This window comes from Falco naumanni, chromosome 4 (genome assembly GCF_017639655.2).
Source record: "Falco naumanni isolate bFalNau1 chromosome 4, bFalNau1.pat, whole genome shotgun sequence".
Taxonomy (NCBI): Eukaryota; Metazoa; Chordata; class Aves; order Falconiformes; family Falconidae; genus Falco; species Falco naumanni.
In genome coordinates this window covers 44,433,115-44,452,419 of record NC_054057.1, presented here as the reverse complement: position 1 = coordinate 44,452,419, position 19,305 = coordinate 44,433,115, and the positions used below count along the sequence as shown (strand labels likewise).

Genomic DNA, 19,305 nt, shown 5'->3' with positions numbered 1-19,305 from the left:
AGCAGCAAGGTAATCTAGGTCTGCGTTTCACTGAGATTGGAATATAAAGACAGGTCACTGGAGCAGCAACGTGGCATTCGTTTACAAGCTATCAATTTTATTTTACTTTTCCTTTGCAATTTAATTGGGGAATAGCAAAACAGTGAAGTTTCACAGCAGAAATCATAACAGTAAAGCTCCATCTGCAATACCAGAATTTTCAAATATGAAGCATTAGCAGAACTGTAAGTGGTAACAGACGTGGTTTTCAGAATACAAAAAAAAGCCCCAAAACCATCAGTCCCAGAAGCGGCCATTCTACCTCACCACTGTGGAAATGAGAAGCCAGTCGCCCTTATGTGCAACACATTCAGGATCTCTTTGCTTCTCCAGTGCTGGCAATTCAGACTCTAAATTTTTGCAATACTAAATGTCAGTGCATTTGATTTGGTCAGGTGGATGCTTCTGTCTCATTTCTTTCTACACAAAAAGCACAACACACTCTCTAGGTAAAGATCACCACAGGAAAAAAACATATAGCATTTCTGCATGGTGGTTACTGGTGCAGAAAGTCGGTATCAAACAAAGGAAAATTCCACCTTTTCTGTGATAAGAAATGAGTTTACTTGAGAATTTTTTAAATATTCTTCCACAAGAAACCCATATAACAGTGAAGCACTTTGGCAGCATAACAGGAGCTAAAGGGTGCTGTGCTGTTTTTCTTTCCCCAATGACTTCCGGAGGAGCATTTCATTAATGCTTTTATCCATCCATAGAAATCAAAAGGAGAGAAATGTGACAGGATTCAGTGCCTACATTCTAATATTTGCACAAGTGGTGTAGTCAAAGTTAAACCAAAGAAACCACAACCCTCCCAGATGCACCAGACAGTGCTCTTAAAATGTCACCTTGGGAGTTCTTCACTTTCACCTCCATGAATTGTTTTATTGCTAGAGGGATTATTTGGCTTCCTGACCTTGGTTTTTCCTTTGGGTACATAATAAATTCCAGAAGCTCGCAGAAGAAAATAACGCCTCTTCCAGGACTTTTTTCCATCTTCTTTTAAATAAAGGGCCCCTTCAAGCTCTGGCACAATGACAGATGTCCCACAGAAGCTTTCCTGTGCAACAAGAATAATAATATACAGAATAAATATATTTACATACAACCCTATTAATAAATAGCAGAAAAATGCTCCCTTGGAGAAAAAAAAAAGGACAAGACATTTCCTGTGACAGAAAATATACAAATATGGGCAATGTAGTTACCAGGGAGATGAACATCTTGGGCAAAAGAAACTTCCAAGGTAACGTGGTAACTCAGCCATGAGAGCTGGGTGCTGCTCACACTGGAAAAGAAGGCTCACAAAACCTCCATTCACTAAAGGGTCAAGCAAAAATGTACAAAAGGTTTTAACTAGACATAGATGTGCTCAGTGAAGACAATAGAATGGTTGGTACTGCTGCTGTTGAGTTTTCTGTTGCTGTATCTATAGGTTCTGTAGATAAACAGTTCTGTGGAGAGAATCCTTAGAGACTGCTTAGAGCTCTAAAAACAGCTAAAGAAGAAAATCCCCCTTGATCTCTGCTTCCACTTGAAATACATACTAGCATTTACAACACTGTTTAAACAAATATACTTTATTGTTTGCTTGAAGGACCTACTGTTGGGTAATTTTTAATGCCAACACACTTATTACTTAATGTTTTCATTTAGAATTCACCAGGATTTCTGCTGGTTGAAACATGGTGCTTCATGAGATGCACTTCTTTTGAAATAGGAATCCTGTCACCTGAGAGCAGCATTTCCTTTGTGAACTTTTACCAAAGTTAAAATGCTTGCCAGGAGAACTGTGAAAACCTTTTCTTTCATATAGCTCTGGATATTTCCCTCTCAAACATACAACTGAAGTAAAACTTCAGCAGGAAAGGCAAAAGGCTAAACAAACCTTCTAGAAAAGTGCAAAGGTTCTTTTTCTGTTGCAGTACAGCTAATAATTTCAGGTAGTGAGAAGTACATCTACTTCTAATCCACAAGATAATTGTTTGCTACTGATTAACCTTACTAACAATATTAAGTCACAAGGGATGGCCTAAGGGTGTGGTAACAGCTGTTTCTTTTATTCTTATTTGTACAACACTGCTTTTATTGTTATCATAACATTACTCGTCATAGAAACACTAGATAAAAATATTTCATGGCACTGGGATCTATAACAACAAAATAATTCTCCATCATTTATTTTCTCTGCTAGGGGATACAATCTGCATTTTTAATGGTGAGCAACAGATGCAGAGGAACATCCACATATTAAACCTCAGACACAAAGACACCAACCATCACAGAACTTCCTGTTACATATTTGCCCAAAGAACTAACCACTGTTGTTGCACAGCAGATGCAGATGGTGACAGTTTTGGTGACATTTGCACCATCAAACTAGCATGCTGGCTTACCTCCAGTAAAGCCTCTTTGTTTTTATCGTTCATTTCATTGCTTTCATTCTTCCCTTTGTCTGCCAGGTAGAAATTCTGATTAAGACACAAAAGGAATTAATGTTCATTATAAGGACAGTAATACAAGTAACTAGATCACTACAAATCCATTCAATAGTTACTCAGTCTTTCAATATTGAGTACCCAAGCCAGCAGATGCAAGAGGCAGATGCTTATGCACTCTTATAAAAAACTTTAATCACAGCTGCCTGCTCATGAGTTTTAATTCTTTATTTTGAATATCATTCAAAAGTAATAAAAAATTACTTTTGCCTATGTATATACAGCCTCCGAAGGTTTTATAAACACTGGCTTACATTTTTGGGTGTTTTTCTGGATCAATGGGTTTGATTTTCATTCCAATTTTCACCACTTCCTATATTATTACAGGTAGTAGAGAACATAACATTTTATTGCATGCTGATATATGATGAATACAATGCAGTATCAAAAGGCTAGAGAGCATTTTTCCTAAAAACCCAATTTACTGATTTGCTCACTTCATATCTGGCACTATCGATATAACTCGGCTCTTAATTTTTATTAAGAGCACTCATATGCCAAAGCCTTTATCCAAAGTTACTACTCTCTACTTTTAAACCCTCATTCATAATCTGCAAAGTATTTTCATGCAGTGAAGAAGGTATTAAAAAATCTAGAAGAAATCAGAAGAGATGATCTTGGCACGTGTGCTTCAGCCTACTGAAATAAAAGCCTACACTTTGAAATTACTCTGACTCTGTGACAGAGGGCTGTGAAGCTGCAGCCACCCTCAGAGGACTCAGTGTCTGTCTGCCTCTGCAAACAAGGAAGCACAGCTCCTGATGCAGTTACCAGTAGAAATAAATTCACCTACTGTTAAACAGCAAAAAGTTTTGCATTCATCTGCATTGTACAGACAGACAAAATCTCGATTTATCAATTTAAAAAGCATACAGCTAAATATCACAGTATGCAGAACATAATGCATTATTAAAAGAAGGGGGAATAATACTGGTTTGTTTGCTTCTCCCTATGCTCTATGACATACGTGTAAATTCAGGCAGTGGGAAGGTTGCTCAGGACTTTGCTAGGACTTGTGTGCCAGAGCACGTGCAGTGGCTTTGCTCAACAGCAAGCATGGCCTGATAGCAGAGCCCAGCTGCCTGCAGGCAGTAAGGCAGAAGCTGGGTGTGAAGCAAAGAGGCAGATCAAGGAGCTATGCCATGCATCAAGTAGCATTTGGATCCTTGGGCTTGAGGCCAGAATGGTAACAGTCAATGTTCACATGATCTATCATTTTCTAAACAAAAGGGCATGTAGAAGAGGAGCTTGGGTTTGGAAAATACCTGATGCATGGTCTTACTGATTTCCCTGGAATTAGTCACAAAGCTAAGTTTGCAGGACAAATGGCATAAAACAAACACCATTGTCTAGGAAATAGACAAGATCGTAAACCTCCAACAAATTCTGAAAGCTATCTACTTAAAAATTACTCCTAACTCTGTAATTCTTCAGCTGTTCTGTAGGAAGAAAACTAAGGGTTTATCTGACTTCTCATCTCTCTCCATTTTTTCATGTCTCAAGAGTATGAGAATGTGGCAACTTATATGCCTAGAACCCCACAATGACTAATCTGCAACACAAATGCAAACATTACCAAAAGACAAATGAGAAGCATGTAAGTGAAGGAACATCACTGTTGCTGCAGTATAAGAAAGAAACAAACAAGCAGCAATCTGCCCTGCCGACAATACCATGTTTACAGCAACGAGATTTATCTGAAGTGAAACCTTGCTCTTGCACAAACCACATCATCTTTTTTAAGCAGTGCCTTGAACAGCTGTCTGCCAGAACACAAGCCTCACAGCTGATGGTTTTTGGAGGGGCACCAGGAGAGGAAGGGGAAGAGGTGTGGATGATCTCAAAAACAGTTCTTTAAAAACTGCTTTCGTGAAAGTTCATATTAAGTCAGACAGGAGACATCAGAAACATAGCCACCTGCAGTTTGGCTTATGCTGATGCCATGTCTCTGGTGTGAACATAAGAAAGAAACTTGAAGACTCAATACAACAGACAGTTATGCTAGGAAACGGAGCTGGCTCTAGACTGCCTCGGCACATTTCTAGTCCATGGACAAAGGCAAGCAAACACTAAGGACCACAGCTTTGTGCCTTCATCTGAAGACAGTATTCATAGTGGAAAAAACCCAAACTGGCTCAAAACAGAACCTGCTTAAAAGTGTGTTTTCAGCAAAGACACAGTGCAATCCCTAAAATACACAACGAAGATTTATCAAGGTAAGTAAACCTTATCACTACCCCAACAAGGCTTGGCTCATCAGCTTTACTACCAGCGGGGAGAGCACTCATCTGGCTCACTCAGCCTTCAGTGCACTGATAATGAGAAAACAAAACTCCTCCGATTACAACTGATTCACTTTCAGGCATCTGGCATTTATTTAGCAAAAATACAGACCACCCTGCACTGACATAATCAATGGTAAAGAGAGAAAGTTTGTAATGCTATCCATACTGGATACATCTAATGATATACATACATACATCTAAGAACACAGCTTTTTCCTTAGGGAAACAGGGCTCTGTCACCAAAACCAGCGTTACACAGATGTACAGTCATCTTTCACCTGTCAACACACATTTCATTTATTGCTGATTACCTCCTTTATGTCTCTGCCCTGAAATCTGGAAGTACACGGTACTTACTATTTGTTAGTGGCTAAAAATCTGGGGAGCAGACTGTACGCTGTAATTGTTTTATCACTGTGTGGTCTCCTATTTTTGATCAGAAGCATTCATCCTATAGGAGGCAAACCGCATGTGTCCATAAGAGGTCATTCCAAGTCCAGTGGTCAAAGGTCATGATAAAAGGCAAGCTCTTTCCTGTCTGAGGACACCACTGGGAAACGCATGTTTGGTTTGTGACGTCAGGTCATTAATGGGACAAGACGTGGCTACAGGGCAGCTCTCTACATATGTCTACAGATTTAACTATTTTTTATATTCAAAAGACAATGTCTTTCTCTTGATGGAGAGCTGAGCTTACTTAACAGGATGGACTCATCCTATTGGGCTGATAACATAAGAAAGCAAACATAAAGGGTGATTTTACCAAACAAAAAATATGATGGTACACTTTGTCATTGGGTTTTCTTTGTTTGCACTGTTTGGATTATTTGCTGCAGAGATGAGCAGTCAAGCGTTTTTGCTTATTCCGTGCGCCTACACATCCTAGACCAGCTGAAGCTGACACACAAAGCCAGCTGCTCTCTCATGCCATTCTGCCTGACTCGGACTCATGCAGAGCTACAGCAGGAGTTTTGACATGTACTGCTAGCCAGGTATGACATCCTTAAGAGGCGTTACGCCAGCATTTCCCCCTGTGCTTATGCAGGACAGTGGTAAAACTGGCTGATGGCCCATCATTTACATTAGCTTTACATTAGCAGGAAAATTCATATGCACAAAAGAAAATCCGGTAAAGATTTTATAGCCAGCTTAAGTTAATTTTGTGCTTTGTACTGCAAAGTCTATGCATACAACCTTTCCACTTAGGGATACAGCCATCTCCTTTTGTGTGGAAAAGCAGGTGAAAAAAAATCAGGCTGTATTTCTCTCCACTGTATAACCCTCAAACAGTGGAAGACAGAAGGTGTTTTCAATAGGTTCAAAGAACATTCCTGGTGGCATGTAAGCAAACCAACCTTGGATCATGGTAGAAACAGCAGCCTTAACTATTGCACTGCCAAACTCTCTGATCAGCGTTCAACGTCTCTATATTCATTAAAAAATTTCCTGAATGAAACAGCACCTCTCTCACACCTTTCATCTTTTTTCATACACAGCCCCATGCAAGCTGGAATGCAGCAGCTACTTGGCAGTAGATAGCAAAAAAATAGTGTTCAAGACAGCATTCTCCCTCTTCTTCCCCTTCCATTTAGGCTGTATTTTTGTTTTTAAGCTGTTGAAACTGTTTTTCCTGAAGATCTGCAAGGTCCACAACAGCACAAATCAGACAGCGTGCAGGAAACAAGGCAGCTGCTCCATGCTTATAACTACTTTCTTTGTGGAATGAGCTGCCAGTTTATGCTCATCCAACCTGCGCCCAGAACGAGGTGAGAACTGGCCAGCTCACATCCCATTTCAGCCCACTGCAACTGTGTACTGAATGCAGCATGATTTGTGCAGAAAAAAACAACCCAGAACATAGCCATATTTGCAATCTGTAACATGATGTGTCCCCTAAAAAAATGCACATTAGAAATATTAGAGGACACGTATGATTGCTATGAAAATCACAAAAGTAAATAAATAAATCAAGCTGAAGGCAAAGTCTTTGATGCCCCAAAAACTTGATTTTCAACTCTGTTCACTTGATTTTATAATGTTTGAAGAAATCACTACAGCTGACTTTTCATGCCTTGAGGACGGTGTCTTCAGCATCAAAGAGGGGGGAACACAGAACAAATGAAAGACATACATAAGCTATGATGCAGCTAAGAGCAAACAATATGCTGGTTAAAAGTCACCTGCAAAACAGTTCAAATATTTAAAGACTGTTTCTGTGTTACAGTCCCAAGGCAGAAAAAGAGAAGTATTTATTGAAGTAGCATCTTCTTGAAACTATACCATGGTCTCAGATACACTAATAGAGAAACTGAGGGACTACAGCGAAAAACACTTCCGTTTTTCTCACTTCTCTCTTTTTGCACATTTGCCAGCACACCCAGCAATTGGGTTCCCTACCACCCTTCTGTGTTTCCTTCACTGGGTAACAGTGGAAACAAAAGAGAAACCTTGATTCACAAAGGTGGTCAAAGTGGTAAAGAACAAAAGTATCACCTGGTGGATACTAGCCCAATTTTACTGACTTAAAAATATTTAAGCATAAAACTCATTATAGCTGTCCAGTTATGAAAGATATTAAAAATTCTTACTCCATCTCCTTCTCATGCTGTTTAGTACTCTTGCTTTTTGGAAGAAATACAACGCCAATTCAGCCTATGGGTTCTCCATTGGAAGGTACAGCTCTTGCTTTTGGCTTACATACAAGGGAGCAGAAGCATAAAGTACTCGCTGTACAGATTTTCATTAATTTTCACAAATACTGCCCCAATAGTAAAAAACAAAAAACTCCACATGCACGTTTGAATTTATCCTGTCTGCTTGTATCAGCAAGAGAGAAACAAAGGAAATCAAAATACACGCAAGCAAAAATCAAATAGTGTTCTAAGAGTGTAACCAGCATTTACAGTCAAATTTAGATTCAGCTGCCCCTTACAAAAAACCCTGTTTAAATGAAGCAAATTAATTTCCTACATTTTTCTTTTTTAGTCTCTTTTAGCTGAGAATTCTTCTTTGAGCTTTTTGAAAAGAAGTGTTGAGACCTGACAATCTTTCCTTTCAAGAGTCTAGCATAGCATTACTCAGCCACATGACACAGCATCACCTGTCCTATGTTATTTGCACATGTACCATTATGTATTTTTGTTTCAGTCCTTAGTCATAGACCTGTGATGCTTCATCTCTGTAGATGAGTCGCTGATACCATTCATGAAATAGTGGAACAGTCTTTTACTGTGAGTTCGCTGTAGGGTAAATTATATCATGGTGAGGAAAAGGGCAAAAGTATGCCTGTCTTCATGAAGAGGGGAATACCTGACGATTTTGCAGATACTTCTTTCTAAAATGTATTTTAAAAAATAACACTTTAATAAGTGTTAATTTAATAAATAACACTAAAAAATTGTCTTCAGAGACAAAACTGCAGAAAAAGAGTACTGCATGACAAGAATGACAATCTTCAAAAAAAGCCACTGGCATTAGCTGAGCAGCATGTTGCTAGCACAAAGAGGATAAATCCTGTGTTTCAAAATCTCAGTTCCTCCCCAGAAAATGAAACACATTTAATTAATTGTTGTTTAATCTATACCAGGCATATAACTAGTTCACAGAAAGAAACAATGAATATCAGGCACAGGTCACAGACCTTCTCCAGAGGCCTACTTGCTTTAGCAATGCATCTGGATACCTTTATAATATTTAATTTTTAAGCATTTAATTGCATCAAACCTCTACAATGAAAATTTTGTATCGCTAGTTTGTCTAAGAATAAGTTGTAGGCACCTGGCCACTTTTTTTTTCCAGAAAAATATCTGCAGAAAAGTAACTGTGAGATCTCCACAGACAACCTCCAACAGAATGAGCACTAAGTAAGACCAACAAGGAATCCAACTGCTGCTGCATGACCACCACAGGCTGTGTCAAAAAAAGCATTCTGCTATTTCTGTGCTCACAGAACGAGTTTATGAGGCAACCTTGACCGAGCTAGGAGGAGGCTGAACATACTGAGAACAGAGATCAGAGCACTGGATTTCAGTTTCCCATTGGTTACACCAGTTTTCCTAGGTAGTTAGGTAATCATACACCCTGCCCCCCACCAACTCAGCATTTCCACTTGGTTTACCTTTTCAGGGTCTCACTCGAGATCATATATTTGACCATGTTTCATTATGTAGTGTGAGCTCTGTCTGTACAATACTGTAATTTTCTGCCAAAAGCACAAACCATTGATAGGACTGTACTATTCTGCCTGTCTCACAATGTTTGAATTTACTAAGCCTGACAGATGGCTAGGCTTTATTACTGGCAAAATATTTCAGTAGTGTGATAGCTGCAACTGATCCAGTTTCCTTAGGCTGTTCATTTTAGAGCTTATCAGAGAGACTGAAGCTCAAGGACTACAGACATGTCCAGATCAAGCTAAGCATGTCCTGAGATGGGAGGACACAGCAACACACTCTCATTCTGGTTTTGGTTTAAGTCATATTTATTTCTAAAGTTCACTGCAATCAAAATGCCCAGAATCTTCATCAAAGGTTTACTTCCTATGGGAGGCTCACAGCCTTGATGTAAGCCGTTTGCCCAAATAACACCACTAGTGATAAAAATCAAATGTGCAATTGAACCTCTACTGCTAGGTATGTTTATGTGCATTAGGAAGTATGACATTGAGCCATCGTGTACGTTTTACTTCCAAACTTGGCTTTGCTGTTTCTTATTAAAATCACATCAATCCATGTACACTACACAACAAGTTTTCTTTCCCTGACTGAAGATGCTTGTTATGTCAATGAAGGAAACTTTCTCTCTGCAGGTTTTATTCGAAACACTAGCTCATTCTAAAAGAAAACAAACTTCCTAATGAGCAGCTTGGTGAGCTTTGCTGCCAATTTATATATTTAACTCATTTTTTCAGCAATGCTGAATTGCTCATTTTTCTCTTGCTGCCCTCAGGAACAAACCAGATGTTCAGCAAGCTAATGACGAGAGGAAAAGATCTAGTGCCTCAGAATCCATCAACTGTATGTGCCAGGGTGTTTGTAAATACAGTTTTGACCACATTATCACAATAAATAAATGATCTGTGTATAGACCTATCCTGAATAATTTGACGCAATTCAGTGAGCAGATCCTCCTTTTGCAAAGTTAGTGTGCACAAGTCACTATTCACCCAACTCTTCTCCCCAGTCTAAATGAAATCCAGATAAACTCTCTGTAGTACTCAACATTCTCTCTATGAGGTTTCACATAAAATTGGCAAAAACTGGCCCTTCAAGGAAATGTTGATCTTCATCATTAGAAATAGTGGAGAAACTGTAATAATGACAAGGCCAGGTTTTTACAGCTGTTCCATCTCACCCCAGTTCTGAGAGCTGTGCCTAAGCAACAGCTTGTACCAGCAGAGAACTACATGCTTCATTTTTTACCACTGCAGACAGGATTTTAGAACAGTATCAGAAAAGAACAGAAAGCCCTAATTTTCAGATCCTTGTATTCAATGTACTGGGCTTTTTTTCATTGAAATTACAAGTTTTGCTTTCTCTAATTCTGAATGGACAGAGCTGAAAGCAAACTAATAATGCAATATGCAGCATACAGACTCAATGACATCATTTTAGACTCTTAGCTGAATACCATGTTAGCTTACCTGGGGATTTTTAAATAAAGCATATTTTTCACTTTTTTCCAAAAACAGAACCTTATTCTCAGTGTCTCGAGTCCAGTCTGATAACACTTCAACAACATTTTCATGGTCTTCGAAAAACCTTTCTGAAGAGACAGAACAGGTAACATAAGACACTCAAACTCTCTCTCCCCTCTCCCGAGGCTGCAGAAATTCCTGTATAAGAATGTAATCATTATCTGATGTTCACTCTGAGCTAGACAGTCCAGCACTCTTTTCCACTGCACAGAAGGGAGCAAAACCACATGAAAATAGTGTCATGTGGAAGGGCAAATCAGTTGCAGAACATGCCCTCTGTAGCCTTGGCATGCTCCTGAATTCCTTCTGCATCTCTGTGCTGTGGTCTGAAGACTGCCAAGGATGGAAACAGTGACCCACTAGGAGCAGCTGGTTACACCCATGTCTCTCAGTGGCTTTCTGCTTTTGGTTTTTAAGGTTTGCAGTATGATTAGGAGGAGGGTTATATATTCACTTTGGCTACTGAATCGGGGAAAAAATAATCAGAAAAACTTATTTCCTTGATTTTTTACTTACTGAAACAAATGAAAAATTGCTTTTTGTCAGGAGGAAGAATTCTATGCAATGAAAAAAAAATGTTTGTTTCAAACAACTGTATTTAAAAACAGAAATAGCAAAACTGAGGAAACAGGAAGACAGACTGAGAACTGATGTGAAGATACGCTGGTTTCTTAAAAACCTCACCAGAGATGTGGGAGACCTAGTGTCAGTTCTCTCCCTTCCTGAGATAATCTGAACCCATATCCTCCACCCAGGAAAGCCACAGGGTATGCTAAGGTTATGTGACTCCAATCTCTTCTTCTGAAGTTTCACTTGTATAAAGTAGCTGAACAGTCACATAAAGCCCCCGTGGAAGGGAAAGGAATTGAGCATAATTTGCCAGGTAATTTTGGAAGGATCCAAAATGAAATTTTCTACAAATTCAGTATTGGGGGAGGGAATTAACCCAGCTTCAATTTTCAGTATGATTCTGGCCATTTCCTGTGAACAGCTGTACTCTCATTTCAGTGTTCTGTGGTGATCACCTCTTGCAATAGCCTAGACTAGCCTGGTGTAAGTGGAGATAACAGAGTATACATTTTGTAGGCTTTTTTTAACACTTCTTGTTACTTTTGACAAGGGTTCAGTATGTCCCATCAAAACTAAATTTTGTGAAGTAATTATACTCACAAAATGAGATTAGCTTCAGGGCCAGTTCACGTGGACAGTAACTTTTAACAACACAAGCAATGTAACGCTTCTCATTTAGCAAGTGATACTTCTGCAATGTACTGGAACTATAAAGCATTATATAAAACCTAAGTAACGGTTTGAAGCATAAACAGTATCTTACAGTCCAGGATTGCCATAAAATAATTCTCAGGTTGTAACACTAGTTTTTTAATACTAACTTTTCCCACATATACTTTTGTTTGTTCATTTGCAGTACCAGGCTTTTCTAAAATAAAAAGTATGATATGACCATCCTCAGGAGGGTCATTTTTATAATTACTGTTATAAAAGAAGTGTCAAGTCTGGATGCCTATCATAAGGCAATACTCTATTGCAAAACACATGCTGGTATGTACAGCTCAGTGTTATATCACCATCGCACTAACTGAGATTATTTGTGATATTTAACATGCAATTAATCTAAAACTGTAGTTTATTTTATTTGCAATGATTGTCTTTCAAAATAACAATATAAGACACTCTGTCAAGGATCTTACGATACAGAACTAGCTTGGACTTTCAGTTCAGCCTGAAGTATTTGCTGCTTAGATTTGCCTCTTAAAAATAGTTTTATTTTCTTGAGTAGTAACATGGAAAACAGACAGAAAGGGAAAGTGCAGGAAAGCCTGTCTTCTAGGTATGCTGATAGTAACGGAGCTATCTAGAACTGCCAAGAAGTATACTGACAAGAATAAAGAATAGTTCACATTGTTTTGATTTTGAACAAAATTAACTGCATGTTGCTGTGCACTGGAAGCAGAAGAAAGAATACGTACCATTCCATCCATATCGAAATTCCCTTCTGCAAACAAAAAAGCTCCATTCGCAGCTGATTTGGGCCTGATGATAGACCTCTGCACCAGGAGTTCATAGACTTTTCCTTTTTTCCTGAACCAACTACTGATTTATTTCCTTTCCTGCTCTTCTTCTGTCCTGGTTTTTACAATCATTTTTATTCACTATGAGAGTAGTTCCTTACTATACAAATACCCTAATGCTAACCGAAAGCACCTAGCTTTAGCTGACACTACAGTAACACAAGTAATTTTTACTTAAAAAAAAAAGTCTAACCATTACCCCAATTTTTGTAGCACATGATCTCCCTGAAACCTTCAGTTTTAATTGTACGATGGGGAATCCAAAATGTCTATCCAGATTATGAAGAAACACAAGTATATTCTTTGTAATGATCATGAAGACTCAAAAAACAAATCTGTTTATATGCTGTCATCCTAACACTCAGACGTATTCTCCCAAGTCACACTAGACCAGACGGAGCAATTTTCCAAGACAAGAAAAGACTCTGAAATTATTCAAAGTGATATTTGTGACATTTCTAGGGTCTAATGACATTTCCAGTCTTTTGTTAGTTAAGATAAGAAGGTACAAAAGAATGCAGCAATGTTGCTTCATGTATCATCCTAATAGAGTAGAAAGAACAGATTGGCAGTTAATGTCTCTGTCATTCCTACAAATAGATGAGTATCACCTTGCTCATGCTTTTTCCAGTCAGGCTTTTTCCAGCTATTTTTACATTTCTTTGTTTTACTTTAGCAGGATGACTATTCCTGGGGCTCTTTTAAAGTGCAATATTGACATTTAACTTTCTTTGTCCATTTTTACATCTCTGCTGGAAGACTGTAAACTGAAAATGCCAAAGGCTGACAATTGCCTGTTTCTCTAGGTCAAATGCAACCCCCAAAGAAAGTTGTAGCAATTTTCCTTTTCCTTTTGTGGCAAATACCTTTGCAGCCTGGACAATAAAATGGTTCTGAAATAACTCATAATTAGAGAATACTCCATTCTTAACCAGGCCTTGAAGCCTTTCTGAAGCAAAACTCATTAAGTTGCAGAAAACAATACATTAGATTTGCACAGCTGTTTCCTAGGGACCTGGTGGCCAGGTTAGTTACTTCCTAAATCATCAGGTTCCACCAGCAGAGCTGCAGTCTCCTCAAAGAGCAATACCCTGTTCACAACTACACTTAAGAAAACAACTATCACAAGTGGAAAGCATTAGAAATGACTGAAACGCTTCTCAGTCAGTCTTGTTTAATTACAGCATCTGTTTGGCCAGTATATAACAACCTGCTGGACAACACTTCAGCGCTGCATCCTCTCTTCGAAGAGCAGAGTGGAGTACTGATGTGTTTGAGTCTGTCACTGCCTTGACAAACAGTGAAATTCACATGGCTCCTTCATTTTGTGTGAAATAGAATAATGGAAATGGTGATGGGCAAGAAGCCTTCTACATCTGCATCATCCCTCATCTTAAAGAGTCTCATGTTCCAAGGAACACCAGTGGACACGTGGGCAGGAGAAATGTTATTAATTATTTTTTAAGACTACCAATAGCATAGGATGTACTACATCTATTTGCTATACACTCTGTCACTACACCACTTACCTATTTGCAGCTCTGGGTTCATTTCATACAAACACCAGTCGACGTTGCAGTCACAATGGGTTTTCTCAAAGAGATTGTCTAAAACATCCCGTGTCACCTGACGCTCATCCACCATTAGTGACTTTGTGCTGTTATCGTACATGTGCACCTTGACAACAAGCTGAGTACAGAGTCACAGAAGAGTCAGTTAATTTCAGAAACAAGTAAAAGGCTAGTCTGAATTTGCTAACACAGATAAGAAAGATTAAGGCTGAAGGTTATTACAGATTCAAAGGCACCCTGTCCCACAGGGAGCTGAGGGAATAAAACAGCTTGGAAGCCTTCACATTATATTGCCACCAAAATAAAGACCTCTTCTCAAAAGGAGAAAATTGAGCCCTGTCCTGTACATGACTTCAGGAAAGGTGAAATTGCTATGGAGAAAAAGCAGAAGTTAATCTCTTCTCTAAATCTACTAGATGTGCCATTAAGGAAAATGCTTGATAGGGAAACCAAGTACAAAAGGACAGAGTGTCCTTAATGCAAGCTAGAAACGCAGACAACTTAGTTTTAAATGAGAAAAAGAATGAAAGAATCTTGCTATGCCAACAGATATGAAATTGTATTGTACTAAGATGGGCAGTAGCCCAGCACCCACCAATAAGCAAGCAGATGGGTTACTTACACTGACCAAATTAACCTATGACACTCACTATTTCTTCATATTGTGAAGTATTTGTTAAATGAGAAACAGTGTGAACTTTTTTTCAGCGGGGAACAATGCAAGAAAATGCTGAAGTATGTAAAACATGATAAAGAACTGAAAATACATTATAAAGAAAGTATTTAAAATGCTTCATTAGTGCTGGAAACAAAAGAAAATTGTCTACAGGATCTGTATATGTATACGGAAACTGGAACTAAACTGGTGAGTTGGGAGGACTTCTCCATATAGTGTTCTTTAAATAGCTCCTTATTCTAAAATGTGTGCATAAGAAGCTTTGGTATTATAGAGACAATCTCTGTTAAAGATCAGGTCAAAGCAGAAAGTGATGATCCCCAAGAAAAAAACTACACTATCTCTGAAAAGTAAAAGCAAATCTAACAAAAAATGTGAACTCACTTTGATTCCAACCCTTGTAAATAGCTGCCTCTCCAAAATAAGCAACTGAACCATAGGGCAGATTACAGAAAAAAAGAAATGTTGTACACGCATAATCTACACAATGTCTGGGGGCGGGGAAGAGCATTTTGTCTGGTTATAGCTGACTGCTCAAAAACATGCATCTTCCATCTTCGGAGTCACAGAATGGTTGAGATTTGAAGGCACCTTTGGAGGTCATCTGGTCCAATCCCCTGCTCAAGCGAGCCCACCCAGAGCCCATTGTCCAGGACCATGTCCAGATGGTTTCTGAGTATCTCCAAGGGAGGACACTCTACAAATTCCCCAGCAATCTGTGCCAGTGCTCAGCCACCCTCACAGTGAAAAAGTGTTTCCTGATGTTCAGTTAGAATCTCGTACGTTTCTGTTTGTGTCCACTACCTCTGGTCCTGTCACTGGGCACCACTGAAAAGGGCCTGGCTCCATCCTCTTTGCACACTCCATTCACATGTTTCTATAGATTGACGAGACCTCCTTGGAGCCTTGTATTCTCTAGGCTATGCAGTCCCAGCTTTCCTCATAGGAGAGATGCTCCAGTTCCTTAATCATCTTTGTGGCCCTTTGTTCATTGGGATGGAACTCTCTAGAGCTTGGAGGAAGCCATCCTTGAATATTAACCAAGGGACTCTTTCAAGCAGATTTTTGAAGAAGCCAAAGTCTGCTCTCCTGAAAGCCAGGGCTGTGAATTTCCTTTTCACCATCCTCCCTGGCTTCTGCCATCCGCTTTTGGTAAAAGAGAGAGAAGACTAGTTTCCTTGATAATTATTTAGTCAATTTGGAATTCAAGAAATAGTAATTTCATTATAGTGAAGCCACAAGAAGATTAAGCCTTAATTCTACCCTATGGTTTCAAATATTCAGAATGGGAGGAAAAAAAATAGTCTTCAAAATAGATGTTTCCTCCCAAAGAGGAATTGCTAATGCTGCAAGGACAAGAGGGTGACCAATGAGTAGTCATTACTTACTGAGCTTTCTAAAGACAACATTGGTGAAATCCTCCCAACAAATTCTCTCAGAAGCAGCATTTGTACATGAATGTAAAGTACTCTGTGGGAACCATCTCAAGTTTGGGCACCCCCAAATTTATTGGAAGCTTCAACTCTTCTTGGAAGCCCTGCAGGCTCTGATCTCCAGCACCTCCCATCTCCTGTTTGAGCAAGACTGAAAGGTCATGACTTCTTCACCCACTTTTCAGAGTTACTAAGCATCTGCAGCTTCTGTTGCATTCAGCTGGAACACTAGCTTAGGATGAGTGGGCATAATTACATGACACACTGCAGCACTGTGCAGACAGTGGCAGGAAACTTTCTGATTTGTTGGTCTAAAATAACTTCTATTATCCTTGTACATTACTATACTGCTGTGAAAAGATTTAGCAAGACAACCCTCATTAATTTAATTGGGATTAGCAAAATCCACATTCACTGTAGAAGAAAAGTTTAATACTTCTGGAATCAGCACAGCATAAGTAAGCAAAGTTTTTATCTGCATTCCACTTTCTCTAAAGTAACCTATCAGAACAGCAGACTCTGCCCCAACATTGGAAAAAAACAGAGGCAGAGCCTTCCAAGTCCTCTTAAAAATAAGTCCCTCAGAGCTAGCATTCTCACAGAGACTTGTCTTCAGGTGGATGACAAGACAGCTCCACAGAGTATCTTTAGATGTCTCAAGTTACAGACAAAATATGAAAAAGCCTAGGAATTTTAGTAAGAACTTTTATTATTGAGAAGAATAATAGATACTTAGCTGATAACTCTTACGGTAGCATTTCACAGTTTTAAGCCTCACCTTTTTAACTTTGGCTTCCTTTAGTTTCTCCAATGCAAGTTTAATCTTGTCAGCTTTAGCCTGTGCCTCTCGTTCTTCCTGAAAAGACATGAAGATATTTGGTATACTTCTTCTTAAGTAAAGTCAGCGATTTGTGTTTACTTGAAAAGAGTTGTTTCTTGTTATTTATATCCAGAACATAAGGCTTGTCATGGGAAACTTCGTAGTTACAGCTTTCCTTGAGCTAACATTCTCCAGGCAAAGCTTTGATTTACAAGCCCAGCACTTCCAATTATACAGCTCATACATGATCTGTTCTTCCAATGCTACAGGAATGTCTGAAAACTGGACTCTTCTATTTCCCTATGGATTACAGTTGATACAAAAGAGAAGGTGAAGCAAGATCTAGCCTGAATGAAACAGCACTGCAGGGCTTGGAAGAAAACTTGCTTCTCAGTAGGATTAGGAAAACTAGAATCTTTAGGATCTTATTGAAAAATTTGGCTTGCAATTATAACACTTATAATTTTAAACTTTCTGTTAAGTACATTAATTTAATTGAATTCTTTCACTTGCCACATATGAGCTCTTATTGCATGCATACTTACTGTGAGGAACACCTCCTTAAATTGGATGATATCATGGGTTTTTAATCTAGTAATGGATCTAGTCATATTAACACAGACACAGTTAAATAGAGGACTCAAGTTCATTCCAGTTTTTGCTGAATGCCACAGTAAGATACCTAAAAATCTCAGCTTCACCCAGCTCTTCTTTTACAAAGCAGCTGTATCGGTATCACGCCTCTCTCAATATCAGTAAGGTCTGTGATCCAAGAAGACTCTGGATCCCGAGCTACTGAGAGTTTTAGGTACATGTACCAGATGCCAGTGCCTACTGTTGCCTCTGTGACTGGTTTATAGATTGTGACCATTGATTTTTGCCATCTGTCTTCCAGTAGTCTCCCCCAGTCACATAGGGAGCTGGAGAAGTACATTTTGGACAGCAAGTAACTGGTTTCTGGGGCTGCCTTGGACTGTTAGTACTACTGGAGGGTTTTGTTTCTTTCCAACTTTAAATCACTGCTCCTCTCCATTGAAAACTGTCTTGTCTTTGCTTTCTTGCCTCTCTGCTAATTTTTGCTGTCCCTGTTGCATGCTCGCACCTTTGCGGTTTCCTTTGTTTTGAAGGGGTAGGATTCTTTACTATGGTACCCACAGACACCCCCAGCTTCCAGTCAATGACTGTAGTTCCTGCCCTGCTTCCGCACAAGATTCTTCCCTGTGTTACTTTCGACCTCCACTCTCTACCCTGAAGTTGTAATTTTAGTGGTCTTTGGGCTAAGAGAAACCGAGGAGGCTGTAATTCATAGCAGATGCACTTGCAAGAAAATAGGCCTAACTAAGCATTGCCACCACATCCTTCTTACAGAGATATCATAGAATCATAGCAAAAAAAGAGCTAAAAAGGTTATTTTATTCATCCCAGGTTCAACTACAACTAAAGTACTCCTGACTGACGACCCTCTTGCTGAACTAAACATCTTTTATCACTTCTTCCCCTGGACACTAGCACCCTTTCAGATGTCAGAAATGAAAGGTAAGGTGTACAACCTGAAAGAGATGACTTCAAGCATCTTTGCTGTTGTCAAATTCTCCACTATAAATACCAGACAATCAGTTTTTAAATGTTCTTTTGTTTTTAGATCCACAGGTATGGAAATCTGCATTGCTACAGCTCAGAGATGCTCAACTTTCAGAACCTAAAAAAAGCTTCCATAGTTGAAGAGAAGTTGTTGGACAAAAGTGGCTTTCACAGTAAGGCTGCCTGTTCTACAGAGGGAAGAATACACAGCCTCTCCCACTGCATCCCCCCTTTATCATCTCAAAACACCTCTCTGCAGGGAGCAGGAAAAGCATCTTAATCAAACTGGTTGAGTGTGGTGCAGGCAGGTTTTCTGCTGAAATTTTTAGGCAAGTGTAACTCAGGCTTCACCTGCATGTGACCTGTGCTAACAGAGTTCACACATTGTACAAAACTGCAACAGAGGTCTCATCTGACAGCCTTCATGTGTTCATAACGTTTGTCTTAATGTTTACTTAATGTTTATGCAAAGTAAATAGGCTATCGCATGCAAATTTTTAGAAAAATTTAACTTTTTAAGAAATGCCTTGACAGGCTAAAAGATTTGTTTTGCCACTACAGTATCATCACCACATTTTCTGGAACTTCAAACAGAAGCACATAAAAGTCATCCAGAT

At 39.1% G+C, this 19,305-nt stretch overlaps 1 protein-coding gene across 1 annotated transcript in view; it reads right to left on the bottom strand.

Annotated features, from left to right (window-relative positions):
- LOC121086072 (amyloid beta precursor protein binding family B member 1 interacting protein) overlaps positions 1 to 19,305 on the bottom strand; it is a 66,696-nt gene that overhangs the window by 24,445 nt on the left and 22,946 nt on the right. The window contains exons 5-9 of the mRNA XM_040589266.1: positions 17,066 to 17,143; positions 14,137 to 14,296; positions 10,464 to 10,585; positions 2,436 to 2,510; positions 956 to 1,099 (exon numbers count right to left, since the gene is read on the bottom strand). Of these exons, the coding sequence (XP_040445200.1) occupies positions 956 to 1,099; positions 2,436 to 2,510; positions 10,464 to 10,585; positions 14,137 to 14,296; positions 17,066 to 17,143 (579 nt within the window). The remainder of the gene's footprint in view (positions 1 to 955; positions 1,100 to 2,435; positions 2,511 to 10,463; positions 10,586 to 14,136; positions 14,297 to 17,065; positions 17,144 to 19,305) is intronic.